At 35.3% G+C, this 17,709-nt stretch overlaps 1 protein-coding gene and 1 long non-coding RNA gene across 2 annotated transcripts in view; both read left to right on the plus strand.

Moving 5' to 3' along the window:
- The window catches only part of LOC123861542 (uncharacterized), a 1,204,655-nt gene that overhangs the window by 556,515 nt on the left and 630,431 nt on the right, over window positions 1-17,709 (plus strand). The window contains exon 10 of the mRNA XM_064570981.1: window positions 4,383-4,431. Within this exon, the coding sequence (XP_064427051.1) occupies window positions 4,383-4,431 (49 nt within the window). The remainder of the gene's footprint in view (window positions 1-4,382; window positions 4,432-17,709) is intronic.
- The window catches only part of LOC135361607 (uncharacterized), a 35,107-nt gene continuing 26,093 nt past the window's right edge, over window positions 8,696-17,709 (plus strand). Inside the window, exons 1-2 of the long non-coding RNA XR_010405162.1 lie at window positions 8,696-12,670; window positions 13,189-13,237. This is a non-coding gene — a long non-coding RNA (uncharacterized LOC135361607). The remainder of the gene's footprint in view (window positions 12,671-13,188; window positions 13,238-17,709) is intronic.

Raw genomic sequence — 17,709 nt, forward strand, 5'->3', positions numbered from 1 at the left:
CTGAGGCAAAAGTTTGTAGAGCTACATTCCTGGGTGTGTTTTGTTTGTCTAGAGCATGCTTCCTAACTGTGAATCTCTTAATTTTAGCATTTTTTTGGATCTGGATAGTCTGAAAATTTCTCAAATCCTGAAGTTCTGGTTCCTATTCATTTAACATTTTTTTTCCTCTTAAATTCTCATATTTTTACTCTAAGCCTCAAGAAGATCATCTAACACTTGTTTAGAAATCTCCTCAGCTCAATATCCAGGTTCAAAACTCACAAATTTTCTTTTCCACATAACTGCAGGGCAGAGTTCCACTAAGCTTTCTGCCACTATTTAACAAAGGATCACCTTTCTCTAGTTTCTAGAAACATGTTTCTCATTTCCTCCTGGGCCCTCACTGGAAGTACCTTCTCTGTCCATATTTCTAACAGTTTATTCATGATGGTTCATATATCCGCTGAGCAATTTAGTTTTCATCTACCATGCTCCTTACTTCATTCTGAGTTTTCAACAACAGAGTCATCAGTATCCATATTTCTTACAATAGTCTGTTCAAATCACTCTAGACGTTTTCTGTCATAATCCTCATGATAGATGAACGAGAAAAGAAATATTAATAGATTACAAATTTTAAAAACTGACAAATACCTTAAACTTCTAAAAATCCAGAAAATTAACATGCTATTTTTGTTAATAAACTGCCTAAAAAACCCCTGTAATACTTTTCTCCCCCACAACTTGGTAACCTACCCTGCAATTATCCCATCATATTCCAATAATTTTATGATATCAATTATATTGGAGAGAAGAAAAAGATAATTTGGTTATTCCTCTAACATCAATGATTTTTTTTTAAAGATTTTATTTATTTATTTGAGAGAGAGAGTGAGAGAGCACAAGAGGGGACAGCGGGAGAGGGAGAAGCAGACTCCCCACTGAGCAGGGAGCCCGATGCGGGACTCGATCCCGGGACTCCAGGATCATGACCCCAGCCGAAGGCGGTCGCTTAACCAACTGAGCCACCCAGGCGTCCTCAATGATTGTTTTTTGTTCTTATTTTTATATGTTAGAAATGTTTATGTCTCACAACTTGTAATTGGAAATGTCATGTAGAGTTTTAGAATTATTATAAGTTGGCAAAAGCTTTTTTGAGTGTTTTCTTATTGTAAGATTTCAGGGCACATAGAGTTTTCCCTTGTATTTTCCAGTCTCAAGTACTATTTGAATTGTTCATGGTCATTAATCAGCTTGTCATTGATTCACTATAGCTATAGATTATGGGGATTTTTTTGGGTTAGTGTCACTATTTTGTGTCAACTGAGAAATAAATATATTTCCCATATGTTAATATGACTTCACGTCTCTTCATGAATTTGATTATAAAAAATATACCAGAGTCTATTCAATATAACATCCATTGACTTAGTGATGAATATATTTATACAGGAGGTTTATCATTGGAGTATATATTTTTTAGGCCATTTCAGTTTCGAGGTGGCATTTTTGTAAATAATTTCAAGGAAATGCAGTTTTCATAAGAATAAGATGCAACAGATATACTAAGATATGACCTCATATACTGTAATGCATCAAATATGTGACCTCACACATAGAATACTCCCTCTTTGTAGTACTTCTACAGATACAGAAATTCTGATAAATTTTATTTTGTATGATTCTCACAAAATATTTATTGTGATCATAATTGTATAAACTGCATTATTGAGTGTAGGTAGAAGAAAACTTCTGTTTTGACTAGCTGACAATAAATGTAGAATCTTGCACCAACAGTCTTATATGTATGATTAGTAGAAGAATTTTCCACGACTAAATTCTGGTTCAGTACATTTCAATCCTTTTTATCCTCTCTTATCCATAGATTTATTCCTAGATGCTATAGAGTATATTCATTTGCACTCCCCAGTTCTCACCTTTATGTCACGATGCCAGGTGAATCATCACATCAGTAGTTGGCATATAGTAGAGTGGCTAGCAATAACTATACATATATATAAATATATATATACATATATATGCCATTAGACTCAACCTAATCATATTATCAATTTAAATGATCTTAAGTTGGATCCCAAAAGTACCCACAGGCGTTCCAGTGCCATCAAGTAGGAGGAGAATTATGATGGAGGGGAAGACAAGGTAAAGAGAAATAGTAGTCAGCTGATCTTAGTTAAAATATTTTAAATCAGCAAATTTCACAGAAACATTTGAACATGTGAACATATTTTTAGGACCTCCCCCAGGTCTTGGAAGGGGTGCAGGCAAATAAGGGACCATAACACTTCAAGAAAAATTCCCTCTTCTAAGAAAACTCGTCCATCCTAGGCCTTCTGTAACTCAGTTGATGGCAGCTCCATTTTTCAAGTAACTCAGTTCAAAGAACTTGAAGTAATTTTGACTTATCTCTTTCATTCAGTTTCTATATTTATAAGTAAATCCTTCAAAATATACTCAAGACTCCAAATGTTTCTTCCCATTCCACTGTATCATTGTGAACCGAGCTGCCATCAACTTTCATTTATATTATTTTAATAACCCCCTAATTCATCTCTCTTATTTTACTCTTACTGTCTTTCAGTCTACTCCCAATATGGTGATTCAAGTGCTATATTTAACATTTGGTTATGTGTAAGTCAGATCATGGCACTTCTCTGCTTAGCACCCCTGCGTGGAACGTCTTCTTAAGTAAGAGTAAAAAAGTCATTATTGTCACCAAAAGGCCTTCTTAGTTCTTGACCTCATTTCCCTTTACTCTCTTCCTCTTCTTTGCTGCTGCAGCTATGCTGGTCTCTTCACTTCCTCAGACATGCTAGGAAGTCATACAGCTTGTAGTCTCAGCCCTCACAGTTCCTACTGCCTGGAGTGACCATGTTCAGATATTCCCAGGGCTGTTTCCTCACTTCCTTCAGGACTTTATGCAAAAGTTACCTTAGTGAGGATTTCTCTTGCCTTTTCTACTATAATTTCCCCCTTGTATTCCGCCACAGATTCTTCAGATTACTTTTCTTGCCTTAATTTTTAGTAATTATCATTTTCTAAATGAGTATGTGCTTTATTTTTATTTTTTCATGTATAATCTATATTTACTACTAGAAAATAAGCTCCATGAGGCAGATATGTCTCTTGTTTATTGTGCCCCTCCCCCCAATGCCTAGAAGGATGCCTGGCATAAGGTAGGTGTTCAATAAATATTTATAAATGAATATTCATCAAAAAGGAATGAATTTTTGACCTGGGGAATACATAGTCATTTTTTGTTTATCAACCTCTTGGACTGTGCCCAAGTCCTTTAAACTGGAATTAATAATATTAATGTGTTACCATAGTATTTTGCAATGACCTATAAAATATCATAATCCTGATGGAATTGTACTTAGTTGTTTAGCATTCTTCTTTACTCTTTACAATATGAATTCTCTTAGGTCAGGGTCTGTGTTATGATCATTTTCATATTCTGAGTGTATAGTCTATTGACTATAACTGGTAAGAATTTGAATAATATTCATTAAGATAACTGTGAAACTAAGTGAATATATTGGCTAAATGCCAGTAATAAATTTTATTCTGAGGCATAGAAGTAAAGGTTGTTCTTTCCTTGAGGGAGAACTCCAGATAAAAAAGACTTGACAGGACAGAATCTTTAATTGGAAAATCCAAGTCAGAGAATCCTTGGGAGTTTATGCTCAGCAAGAAAGTAGCACTTTAGTTGCTACAAAAGTTACAATCAGAGAGGAGTCCATAATGGATTACTCAATTAAACCAGATGTTTACAAATCCTGAAGTATGTAATAAAGGCAGTCTTGGGCATAAAAGGCCTTTTAGTATTTTTCATGTCAAAAGGGGAGAATAACGAAACGTTCTAGAGATCCTCTTCATTTGTGGATTGCATTCCAGAGAAGCATCTCTCCAAGTGTATAAAGAAAATTTTGTTCATAGGGTATTGATAAGGTTATGTAAAAAGAAACGAAGGACCTATTAGGTGAAATAAAGCTAAAATTATTTCCTTATTACAGGACTTCCCCCAGCCTTTAATATGTGTTGTGATTCACCAAGGAGTAGATACAGAAGCCCACATTCTCTAAAAGGTTTTGTTTACAGAATTTTCTTATTTTTGCTTATTTTTTCTTTGGCACCTTTACGTCTAAATATTTTTTAGGGGTGGCTCCACAAAGAGCAAATCTTGATGGGACATATGGTTCTGGGGAAACGGTGTCAATGACAAAGACCCTGGCTTTAGATAATGTTCTTCATGGGTTGACACCACATGTTGTGACAATAAACCAGCAAGAACCATCATTTTATGGCACAAAGCCTTAACATTCATACCTATTCCTGAGTCATGAATTTCATTGGTACATTCAACATTTATTTCCCTTTAGGAAGACATATCAGCTGCTTGTTCACAGGATTGTCAAGTGCTACCTTAAGGTGAGTTATTCTTTTTTTTTTTTTTAAGATTTTATTTATTTATTTGAGACAGAGAGAATGAGAGAGAGAGAGCACATGAGAGGGGGGAGGGTCAGAGGGAGAAGCAGGCTCCCTGCCGTGCAGGGAGCCCGATGCGGGACTTGATCCCGGGACTCCAGGATCATGACCTGAGCCGAAGGCAGTCGCTTAACCAGCTGAGCCACCCAGGCGCCCAAGGTGAGTTATTCTGAGAAGCTACTTTATACCAGAGTAGTTCCGCTATGGATTCCAGTGGTTTGAAACTACTGCAATCACTTTGCCAATGATTGTAGGTATTTTCAGCCACTGTGATAAAAATATTTGGCAAATATGAAACATTTTTCTGTTAATCCTGTTTGGGACTATCCGCATTCTCATTACATTGTTTGGCAGAGGCTGTTTTTTCTCCCTATGAAATATTCTCTGTATCTGGAATATTCTTTGTGTCTGAATACTGCACAAGACGGTACAGCAGCTGTGTGAGAAGCTGGTTGATTTCAGAGTCATCTCCAACCTTGTGATTGTCCAAATTCCAAAATAGAGTGAGTGTGATTATAGCCTACATAAAAGTTACAGGCTACAGAAGGGCTGGCTCCAAGTCAAATGCCAAATGATGCCACCATGTATTGTACTTTAGACTTGTCTAAAGCTGAACATGTAGAAAACACTTGGTTTAATTCAACAAATATTTATTGAGTACCCATTATATACAAAATAGTTTGTTTCATGCTAATCCCTGGAGCAAAATGGCAGTCTCAAAGTTTAATCAGCAAAGCATTTATTGGACACCCACCAGGATGCTTCCCTTCAATGCCACTATAATTCTATGTAGTGAACACTTATCCAACCCATATGAGCAGCAAATAAAGATAATTGCATGGATGTAATTGGGAGAGGATTAGTAATGCTGACAGCCCAGTCACTGGAATTTCACGTCAAGTGCCCTTTTGATAAATCTACATAAGAGAAGTCAGACATGGTTTTGACAGGGGTGGATCCTGACAGGAATATGCCAGGAATTTTACCAGTTATAGATCAATAGAGAGTGAAAGGTTTAAGCTGAGGTTATCATTTTTAAGAGCTGGTAGGGAACATAAAAGAAAAATCCAACGTCAGCAAGGTGAGTGCTCAAATGAGTCCAGGTGTAAAGAAAGCTAGAACTGTCAGATGCTGTGATGCAATTCAGGAAAGGGTTCAGGACTGAAAATGGAATCAAACCATACTTAATATTTGATAAATACCAGCAATTGAATGAAGAGATGAACCCAAGTTAGGACTGGAAACCAAGTCAGAAAATCTAGAAAAAATACTAAAGAGAACAACATGAGCAAAAGTTAATGTGATTTTTTTAAAAAAGATTTTATTTATTTATATGAGAGAGAGAACATGAGCAGGGGGTGGGGAGAGGGAGAAGCAGACTCCCCACTGAGCAGCGAGCCTGACATGGACTCATTCCCAGGATCCTGGGATAATGACCTGAGCCGAAGGCAGATGCTTAACTGACTGAAGCACCCAGGCACCCCTAATGTGATTTGAATGATAGGAGAAGAGGGACCTAGGGGGAGGACAACATTAGAGTTTGCTCTTTTGTTTCCATGTAGAAATTAATGCAAAAAAAGTCTGGCTTTAGGGACTCCTCAGGAAGTTTAGATGAAAGATTAAGACATATGATTTTTTTTCTTTTCTGAAAATGAGCCCCTGAGTAAAGCAATCTGTAGTTGTACCCATTCCATCATCTAAGCAGAAAAGAACAGGGTCCAGGGGGGTGTGTCCCATATGTTCTGGTTCATCTGGGGGTGTTGGCAACAGATCATTCCAGAGAACTGAGGTCAGAAATTTACACTCAGTATCCCTTCCTCACCTATATTTGGGCATGTGACTGCTTTTTCTCACTCACTAGAGGAGGGTGGTGGCTCTGTGATAAGGTAGACATGCTTGTAGAAGAATAATAAGGATCCCCCCAGGCTTACTTTCAACTGTGTGCTCTAGAGTCAAAGTAAAAATCGCACTTAAATCTATTTTTGGCAACAAAGATCGTTGCCAAAATACAAAGTTTGTATTGCCAGTGTGTATAATATTATGTGTTCTTAGCAGTCAAGATTTAACATGATCTCTGCATTCAGATAAAAGTGAGGGGTAAAAACTTTATTGACTTCCCCTAGTATGTGATTAAGATATATTAGTGCAATTCAAAATATATTAATTGATAGCCCTGGAAAACAAGATGGACATTTCTCTTCATCATAGAGCTTACAGTTTAGCATAACTACATATAATTAGTAACAAATACCTGAAGAGTTACAAAGGAAGGCTAACCTAGTCTAGTGAGTTAAGGAAATCTTTTCTGAGTATTTAATAGTTATACTGAAACTTAACAAGCCTTATAGTTTGGTAACAAGCAAGCTGTGATGGAATGTACTTTTTCTAGCATAGTGGTAACAAGCAAGCTGTGATGCAATGTACCTTTTCTAGCATAGTGTGTGCATCTACACACACAAAATGACGGAGCTGAGCAAAGAAAACATCCTGACATCAGAAAATGTCCATAATAGCTTCAGGGAATAAAAATCATATGAGATGAGGGTGATGTTATCACTATAGGTGGCACAAGCTAATAGTAACTGACACTCACAGACACTTGCAATATGTCAGATGTTTCTTATACCTTAATTCATTTAATCCCGACCATAGCCTGAGAAGATAGCTACTATCATCCTGTAGGCAGAGTCATGAAATTTCCCAGTGCTGATCATCTAATCAGGTAGGCACTGCTTTCAAATACAGGTCTGATTTCAAAGCTCATTACATCTTTATCCCATATCTCTTTGCTAGTGCCTCTTAAATACACATAAAAGGAGGCACAAGGGGTTTAATGGTTGTAGCAGATGCCCTTTGAGCTCTGCATCGCATCCCTTGGCCACCTCTGATTTCAGCCTGTATGTAGCTGGGTGCAGTCGTCCAATAGTGCACTTCAAACACTCATGCTTTACTGTCTCAGAGTTGTCCCTGAAACCACGGGGATTTTCTCAGCTTGGGTGAGTTTGTGGGGGTTATAACACCCCCTGGAATAGCCCTCACCTAATGGATGAGAGTAGTCTAGTACATAAAGGCCCCAGTCCGCTCTCATTCAGAGGGATGTTTCTTTTTTTTTTTTTTTAAAGATTTTATTTATTTATTTGAGAGAGAGAGAATGAGAGAGAGCACATGAGAGGGGGGAGGGTCAGAGGGAGAAGCAGACTCCCTGCCGAGCAGGGAGCCCGATGTGGGACTCGATCCAGGGACTCCAGGATCATGACCTGAGCCGATGGCAGTCGCTTAACCAACTGAGCCACCCAGGCGCCCCAGAGGGATGTTTCTGAGACAACTTCTACATGATTCCTCAGAGGGCCTGTGGGGGATTAAGACCCAGCTGTCCACAGAGGTAACCAGCTTAATGAAATACACTTCAGTTTTCTTGCTTTTCTGTCTCACTTTCTCCACTCTTTCAATCTAACTTCCTGAGATTATTTCCCAAATAAATCATCTCCATCTCAGTCCTTGTGTCAGGTTTTCCTAACAGGGGAATTCAAACTAAGACGGTGATTTTAAGCATTGGATTTTTAAATACAATTTTACACTGCATTTCTGTTGGAATCTGTTCAATCTTCAGCAAAGAGTAATACGATATGACATTCTACTTGTATTTTACTACCATATGGGAGTCCTCAGGTACTTCATTTAAAAAAAAAAAAAGAAAAAAATGAGCAAGACATGCATAAAGCACAGCATAAAATATGAAGGAAATTCAAATACTAAGAAAAGTACCATTGGAAGCATCTGTTATTATAGAAGCTCAACTGCAGAGTTAAAAGTATTAAAGGCCAAATTCTAATAGTACTAAGTATATTTATAAAGCCACCATTGTATCAAAAAAATTTTTATGCCAACCCCAGTGATTTTATATAATTTCATTGATATTTATTTGGCCATCTCACTGATACCATAAAATAAAGAGTAATTTCCCATAGGCCATTTTTAATGGATGCCTCCTGTAAACAAATTTTATTTATTTTTATTTTTTTAAATTTATTTTATTGTATTTTATTATGTTATGTTAATCACCATATATTACATCATTAGTTTTTGATGTAGTGTTCCATTGATTCATTGTTTTCCATATAACACCCAGTGCTCCATTCAGTACGTGCCCTCTTTAATACCCATCACCGGGCTAACCAATCCCCCCTCCCCCCTCCCCTCTAGAACCCTCAGTTTGTTTCTCAGAGTCCATAGTCTCTCATGGTTTGTCTCCCCCTCCAATTTCCCCCCCTTCATTTTTCCCTTCCTGCTATCTTCTTCTTCTTCTTTTTTTTTTTTAACATATAATGTATTATTTGTTTCAGAGGTACAGATCTATGATTCAACAGTCTGACACAATTCACAGCGCTCACCATAGCACATATCCTCCGCAATGTCTATCACCCAGCCACCCCATCCCTCCTACTCCCCACCACTCCAGCAACCCTCAGTTTGTTTCCTGAGATTAAGAATTCCTCATATCAATGAGATCATATGATACATGTCTTTCTCTGGAGGGTATTATGCTGTAAACAAATTTTATGATGTAATTTGTGTTATTTAATTCAGTGTGTTGTATAGATGTAGCAATGATTTAGAATTTATCTGAAGTGAAATACCTCGTGATCTTGTTTCCTTCTAAAATGCCACATATTTTTCAGAAATAGTCTTCTAAGCTTTTTTTCTGTCACTCACATATATTTCAGAAGCAATTGCTGTAGTAAAAGGTTAGTCTTTGAAGGGTTTCATTGTTTTTCTGTCTCCTTAAAGTGTCAAATATAGGGACATAGAAAGAACAAACATATTGTATTGAACGATCTATCATTCATTGGAAGGTGATGGATGGGGTCAGACTCATTCAGGCAGTAAATTCACATCCATTTTCTCAGAAAGCTTTTTGACATGGTTTTGGAAGTCCTCTCTTTATGTGAAATACTATCTCCTTCTTTCTGTTGCTCCTCTATCCATTTCCTCCTCCCTCATTTAGAAGGCAGTGAAATTTTAGTTACATTGAAGACCTTTTTAAAAATCAAACACCTGATGTGTTTAATGAAAGTCAGTGCTTTGATAATCTAGAACTTGCCAAAGAAAATGAATTACTTTGAGTTGTCTTCTCATCAAATTCATTAAAATGAGTTAGAGGCAGAGGTAATTATTTGTTTCACACACTGAGAAACAGGTGTAGATGCTATTTGGAGATCCAAATGAACATGCCAATTAGTACATTAGGTTTATGTGCAAATGTAGTCTCACTTAATTGCTGTGTCTGAGAAAATTTGCCTTTTTTATGAAGTGAGTTTTGGAAAACTAGCTGTTCATTCACGAGCTATGATGATGGAATGCTAATGAGTGAAGAGAGAATGTCTACACACTGCATCTGGACCTTTTTGGAAATGCCAAATTTGCAATGCCCTGGGTTCTGCCCCCATGATTAACACTTTACATTATTGTATGTATCACTGGGGATATGGTACTGCCTACTGCCTTAAGCACAAAACTATAGAAATGAGTTCTGATAGAACATATATGTGTTGATGATGGGAAAATAGAAAAATATGAGATATTTTAGAGGAATTTAGGCAGGAAAGGGCAGAAAAGCAAGGCCTTTCAGATCTGATACTGCATTTCAAGAGAAAGAGAAAAATTAGAAAAAAAACATCTGTTTGAAATAATCTTGCTAAGGATTAGTGTTGAGATTCCTGATTTTTGGTTTCTTTTCCCTTATATTTTTATTTATAATCTAATGGAAGAGAGTGAGAGGAAGGAGGCTAACTTTGTGAATGCTATCATCTGACGTATAAATTATGATATTTTTAGGTCAGGAAGATTATAAATATTCAGCAGAATGAATTTCCATGAAGCAAGCAATATATAAAATAATTTATTATTTAGAAACCTCACTTATGCCATGTAAGTTACTATTTGTGGTAATTGGTTGGCGATCTAGAAATAGCACCTCTTATGAAAAATGCTGGTGCTCTTACAACCCAGCCACTTGTTGGAGCATCTCTGTGCTTTGTTTAGGACATGAGGTTATAAGGGTATACAAGGGTTGTCTTGGCAGTGATGGGAAAAGACATGCCATTCTTTCCTGAGCAAATTTATAGCAGTTATAAATACTGGGTTTGTTCAGAGCTCTTTGCTTTTGCAGCAAATAATTGGAAATAATTTTTAAATATGATTTTTGACAATGGTATGTTTTGAAAAAACTAGTTATGGAAGTATAGAACAGAAACCAAGAAACAGACTCTTAACTATAGAGAACAAACTGATGGTTACCAGAGGGGAGGTGGGTGCGGGGGTTAAATGGATGATGGGGATTAAGGAGGGCACTTGTGATGAGCACTGGGTGTTCTATTAAAGTGTTGAATCACTAAATTCTACACCTGAAATGAATATTACTCTGTATGTTAACTAACTGGAACTTTAATAGAAACTAAAAAAAAAGAAAAATATAGACCAGGACATGCTAGTATAAATTAATCTAATCTAATCCCTCTTGTTCAGGGATTTGTAGAAGCTGGCTTACCTGGTAGTTGTTACTTGGCCTGTACACAGAACAGCCAATTTTAAAAAGATTTACTACATAATATGCAGAATATTTTTTCATTCAAAAATATTACTTAAGCATCTCCTTTACTACACCTTGGGACAAATGAAAGTAAGCTCAAATCTATAATTGGTTCTGCCATCCCTCAACAAACTTACAGTCTAATTGGGAAGACAAGGCCTGGTCTCATGAATAAAACAGAGCAACTAAAAAGAAGAAAAGAAACCAGAGTAGCAGGCTATGTAATCCACATACATGAGAAATATAGTTATTTTATATGCAATTAATATTTTTTTCAGAACAGTTTTTTTCTCATAATAACTTCTTGATTGAAACAATGATGATCTTTTCTCTCTATTCTCACCATCCTTTGACTGGCTTTTTGATATTTCTTAAAAAAAGAAAAGAGGGCTTTAGCTTTTCTCGGTATTTATGGCCTGTCATACTCCTTTGGTCTAATTAACTGCACATAGAATGAGAAGAGCTTAGAGTGTTGTTACCATCAACAACTTAACATCAGTCTCTCCTCTTGAACATCTCTAGTGAATGTATTTTTGTTTCCTCTGATATTGTTCCTAATCCTCTTCATTTTACATGTATGCTTTTGCTTGTTGTTTCTCTTGGCTTAGAGTTAAGTCTATGTGCTTCTTGGAAAGGAAATATTTGTTGAGAAGCTAAAAAAGCAGTAAGTAGAATTTACAGTTGGTGTTAAGTTTGATATCAGTGATATACTTCATTAAAGAAAACAGATTTAAATAGCCTCTTCAGTCTATATTAAACTTTATATAAGGTCTGAATATCTGTAGCATTTATTTGCCATATTCTAGAGCTAAAACAAGCATTTTTGAGAGACAAGACTTTGTTCTGCTGGTATAATAGTCCATTTTGTTAACCATAGGCTCCCAGCTGCTTCTTAATGAGATACAAGCATAATTCAGAGAAAAATAGACTAAGAAACCAAGACTATTAGTAGCAAACGATGTAATAAGAGTTAGAAAGGAAAGAATATGAGCCACCAAGGATTTTTTTATCAGGCTACCCTGTGGTACACTCTTATTGTGGGCAGACACAAATTAAGATTCAACATTACATTCAAAAGCCACCAACTGTTAAATTGGCAACTTTATGATGGCAGGAGGAGAGGAGAGACCTAAAAATTCTTGCAGCTCTGTGTAAAAGGCATCTTTAGATTGATATTTGTAATGTTTTAACTTTTTTCTGGATAATTAAAAAGATTTTCGATCCAAGTTGCTTGAATTGTGATTACTGTCAAGAGTGCTTAAGCCCGATAGATATATTGGAAATAGTGTAATTTTTCAAATGTTATAAATTGATCATTTTACTAGATATTTTCTGTCTTTTTTAGTATGTAATCACTCACAGGTTAGATTTGACACCTAGCCATTGCCAAATATATTTTAGATGCATATCTAAATTGCCAAATAGACAAACAAACAGAATTCTGGTAGACAGATAGAAGGGTGTCCACTCACCTGAAAGATGCTGGAGTAATTTATCTCTCATTTTGTTGAAGAAAGTCTTCATGGATGTCACCCAAAGTGAACAACAAACAGCACTTGAAGGAGTTCACGGAGCATAAGCATCCCATGTACAGTAAGTAGGTTAGCCCCGAGCAGGTCCTATGAGATATTAGAGTTGGACTGTCACAAGGAAATGTCTGCCTTTCAAATTATCATGACGATCAGTGGAATTATATAAGGAACAATTTCAACTGAAATTAAAAGCTAAATACACGATGGACTTGTCATTTTATTGGCAAGATATTTTTAAACACATGCAGCCATCTAGATTCTCATTCATTTTCTCAGGAGGTTATGCCGTTGCTGTGAACAATTATGAAGGAGTAACCAGTTAGAGGTCATCTAAATTATTAAAGTAAGAAAATTTGTCACACATTTAATAAAGAATGTGTTTAAGTGAAAACGGTGTTCATTGTATTTGGTCATGTGTAATATCTGAGGTCTCTCCTCTTTGACAGTGTCAACTTAAATTGAAATGAAAATGTTCTGTGTCTCACACCATTCCCATAAATCCCCATACATTAATTAGCATTCTCTGTAAGCTTTGTTTAGTCCTTTAATTTTTTTCTGTACCCCATTTCTTTGGTGCAGAAGACCAACCACTCTGACATAAAGTGTCATCCAATTCATCTTTATGCAGGTAAGGAGAGTTTTACCTTCAATTCCCAAAACAGGTGGTTGTTTTCCCTTTAAGAGCCTCTAGAATAGAAATGTTATGATTTTTTTCAATATAAATTTCATCACCTTTATACCAGGTATATATCTTTCATCTTTGCGTCTGGCATTTAAAAAATCTATGTTATAGGTTAAACCGTTTTCCTTTAACTGAGCTTTATCTGTCTAGGAAATAGCAGCAGAGGCCCCTTGAAATTACTCTTCAAGTACTTGCAGACAGTTTTGCTTCCCTTCAGGTGAAATGCTTCTGTCATGCCGACCATTTTTTGTGAAGAAACTCTATGCTCTTTCAATACATATTAAATAATTTATTCAAGTGGTGCCTCTGGTTCTGAAAAAATTTTTTTTTCCCTTTTAAAACCCAAATCTTTATTGTAATGTTTTTTTTTTTTTAAGATTTTATGTATTTATTTGCGAGAGAGAGAATGAGACACAGAGAGTGTGAGAGGGAGGAGGAGGATCAGAGGGAGAGGCAGACCCCCCGCCCAGCAGGGAGCCCAATGCGGGACTGGATCCCGGGACTCCAAGATCATGACCTGAGCCGAAGGCAGTCGCTTAACCGACTGAGCCACCCAGGCGCCCCTATTGTAATGTTTTTAATAGTTCTAATTTACAGTGGTATTGAGTTACTCTTGAACAAAACACAGAAAATGGGGTACATTTCAGCAATAATATTCAGAATTGAGAAAACAGAAGATAGAATGTATTATAAACATTCTGAAATTGTATTTTTGAGCTTTCAGGAAAAGAAGTCAGTATATCAGTTTTTTAAATCATGGGTGGGGTGTGGGATGGTGGGGCAATAATGATGATTTGTTTGAAATTTAAAACCTCTATATGAGGATCTATTATACATGATGATGTGGGATATCTAAGGACATGAAGAATGTGTAGACATGAATATGTCCATGTCCTTCCACCTAATTAAAAAGTTGGTAGAGAGATTTGGGGGAGAATTATTTGAGGCTTAATATTGTACACATTTGGTGTTTTAGTTCTCGTCATGTGCTTTCATTGAGGAGAATTGATCAGAGTGAGGTTTTAATTTATTTAATTCATGTTTCTCATATTTGCATAAGCCAAAAATACACTTACACTCAATATCTGGTCCTGTTGTCAATATCTGAGCAATATTAAGTCAGTGTAAAGAATAATTACACAGAACAAATTTAAAGAAATCCACTATTAATAAAATACAGAGAAATTATAGTATATCCTTTGTAAAAAAGACATTTTAAAAAGGAGCATCTGTTAAAATACAGATACTCTAGAAGTACAGTTTCAAATAAATAACTTCATACCTTATAATTGTTTAATTTCTAAGCTACTAGACATAAACTGGATAAAAATTGAGAGAACACAACTACCTAATGTATAAATTGTCAGACTTGGATGGTTTCTATACTGACAACAAAATAAATTTTTTTTTTAAATTTTTTTTTTTAAAGATTTTATTTATTTATTTGAGACAGAGAGAATGAGAGACAGCATGAGAGGGAGGAGGGTCAGAGGGAGAAGCAGACTCCCTGCCGAGCAGGGAGCCCGATGCGGGACTCGATCCCGGGACTCCAGGATCATGACCTGAGCCGAAAGCAGTCGCTTAACCAACTGAGCCACCCAGGCGCCCAACAAAATAAATTTTTAAAAAGAAACAGAGAATGTGATTCTTGCTCAGAATCACAGAGACAGCTGGTTATTAATACATGCAATATAATATATATGATGGTTTGAAATAACCTACTATTTCTACTTAGAATTATAGCATGCTCTGATGCTTTTGTAAATCATGTGCCTCAGTTTTTCAATGTAGAGTTGCCTCTAGGTAGGGCTGGGACTGCTCTGTTTTAACAATCATCAACAGAAAAATGTCAAGAACCATTTCCATTAGTATTTAGTCAGTTCAATCAAAATCACATAAAATAGGGTTTATTAAAGTAGTCAATATCGCTGGTATAAACTGTTCTATGAAACAGTATGACAACTGTTTTGACAGTGCTGGCTGGAATAATAATTGCAACCATTCTGTAATTAGATGTTGAGACTCACATGACATGTTAGAGAAAAATGTAAACAAATATATTTTGAGCCATATGTTTAAGAGCTTTTTAAGTCTGCTTATAGTGCTCAGGCCCATTATATATATACTTGGTCAAATTCATTTATCTATTCATTTATACTATCTCATTCCTAAAGGACTTGAGGTTTGTATACTTGATACAAAGACAAAAACCCATAAATATATCTAGTACTCTAGCCAGAACATCATTTTGTTATTCATTCAGAGGTAATACTTTGGCCCAACGTGCACTGATAGAGGTGAAAAGGATTTTAGCTCTCCATTCTATTAATATCAATGAGTTTTTCAATTCCTATTGTCTACCTCCTTGACTTTCCTGTTAAATTTTATCAAGAAACAGAGACTGAGGAATCTTCAAAACAAAAGCTGCAGATTCAGGAAACTTTGATGTCTTCTAACAATTTGAATGAAAAAAAAATTCTTTATACAATTGCTTTTCCTCAAGAATAGGTTACTCTATTTGAAACAAGCTGAGAAAAGATATAATACATGGAAGCTTAGGAGGTGTTTGTCTAGGAAGTTAGGTTTGTAAAATCATATATAATTTCAATTCCTCATTCTATAACCTCTCTTAGACACATTATTCTGATTAATGATGTAGCTCATTAAAATTGCTCTGCATGTTCCTTAGACTTTTTGGAAATTAGTCACTTTACTATATACTGACATCAACTTCCTGAGGTCTAAGTTCTACTTATGACTCGGACACATTTTACCTCAAGTAAATCTTTTCATATTTAGTGGCCTGTGTTTCCATATCATTAATGAAATACTAATTTGAGGCTGCGTGTGTGTCTTTGAAATTGGTTTTGCAAGTAAAAATTACTAAGTAGAAATTAATTTCAGTTTAAGAAATCTTAAATTTTTGAAGTTTAAACAAAACCAATTCTTAAGCTTTAAGCTTGGACAAAATGTTTATTCTATTTCTAAAATGCAACATATTCTAGTAATCATTGCCAAAGGTAGCTGAATAATATTTGGTCCCATTCAAAAACTTAATATTAAGTTCTTTAGAACTTCAAATGATTTATCATGTGTAAATATGGAAAAAATGGAATTTCTCTTAAATATTTCAATTTTCTGATTGACAATCTCTCTAAAGCACTAAATCTTAAAAGTCTAATATATGAACATAAAATATGGTAAAACTCATTTAATAGTCTAATAGTTAAGATTGTTTAATTTCAACTTAAAATCAAGTTTAAAATAATAATTTAATTATATATTTTAAATGGGATGTATTGAAGCATTAATCTAATCAATATTCTCTTAAATATTATAAATATACAAAAAATATTCATATTAACTGAAAGTATGAATAGCATTGCTTTGATTTTATAAATATTTTTATACTTAATTATAAATCTTCCTTTGGATGCTTAACCACTATACAAATGTATGTTATTTCAATCAATTTGGGGAGTACCTCCCATATAATTTGGGGTAGCCTCTCAGTTTTCTGGAGCTAATACAGAGATTTAAGGAAGACTGAATTCTTATTGAAGTTGCTCTATAACTGCCGTTTGGGGGTGGTTACATATTTGCATTCAAGTTGCAGATTAATTACATAATTTTTACTTTACCCATAGATTCATAAATTGCTCCCGTGCTTTGATAATTTTCTTCTTTGACTCTTAAAATATGTAAATGAATTTTCTAGCTAACTGTGTAGACATTTGCATTTGTTGACTTTATTTTCTTATTTCTAGAATCACACTGATATTATGGATTTTATAGTAATAATGATTAAATTTTAGACTTCTTTCATTGCTCCAGATGATTATTTAATTATAACTTTCAAGGTCATGCAAATGACATGAAAGATCATTTAGCAACATTTTCAGTATTAAGATTCAACTCACTTAAAAATTGATTGTGTTTGTACTATGCAAAAGAACATTTCCAGGAATTTAGAGCAATAAAAGGTTCATCATGATCTGATCTTTCAGAGAGGTCGTGTTATGGAAAACTTTAAAAGACCTTGAATGAAGCTAAAAAAGTTAGAAGATCACTAGGTATATTGTGGGAATAACTGTATAGAGAAGGAGTGAGAGAGAATATTAATGAAGCATGTAGATACCTCTACTGAAAATAATTTTGAATACTCAGCAGAGTCTGAGTTCTGTTCTATATGCAGAAGGAATATAGCTCTGAGAGTCATGGACTGGGTAGGTTTCTATGTAACCAGAAGCTAAAAGCTCAGGGAAAAGATAGTGCTAAAAATATAAAATGAGGGAACTCTTCATGTAGAGCTTGCATCTAAGTAATGGAACTTGGTGATTTTATACGGAATAAAGTGGTAAAAGAGTAGAGAGATCTGATCATTAAGATTCAGGCAAGCATGAGCAGAGCAGAAGGAG

Source organism: Mirounga angustirostris, unplaced genomic scaffold, assembly GCF_029215605.1.
Source record: "Mirounga angustirostris isolate CCGP_5_RB_7025 unplaced genomic scaffold, mMirAng1.0.hap1 SCAF_9, whole genome shotgun sequence".
Taxonomy (NCBI): Eukaryota; Metazoa; Chordata; class Mammalia; order Carnivora; family Phocidae; genus Mirounga; species Mirounga angustirostris.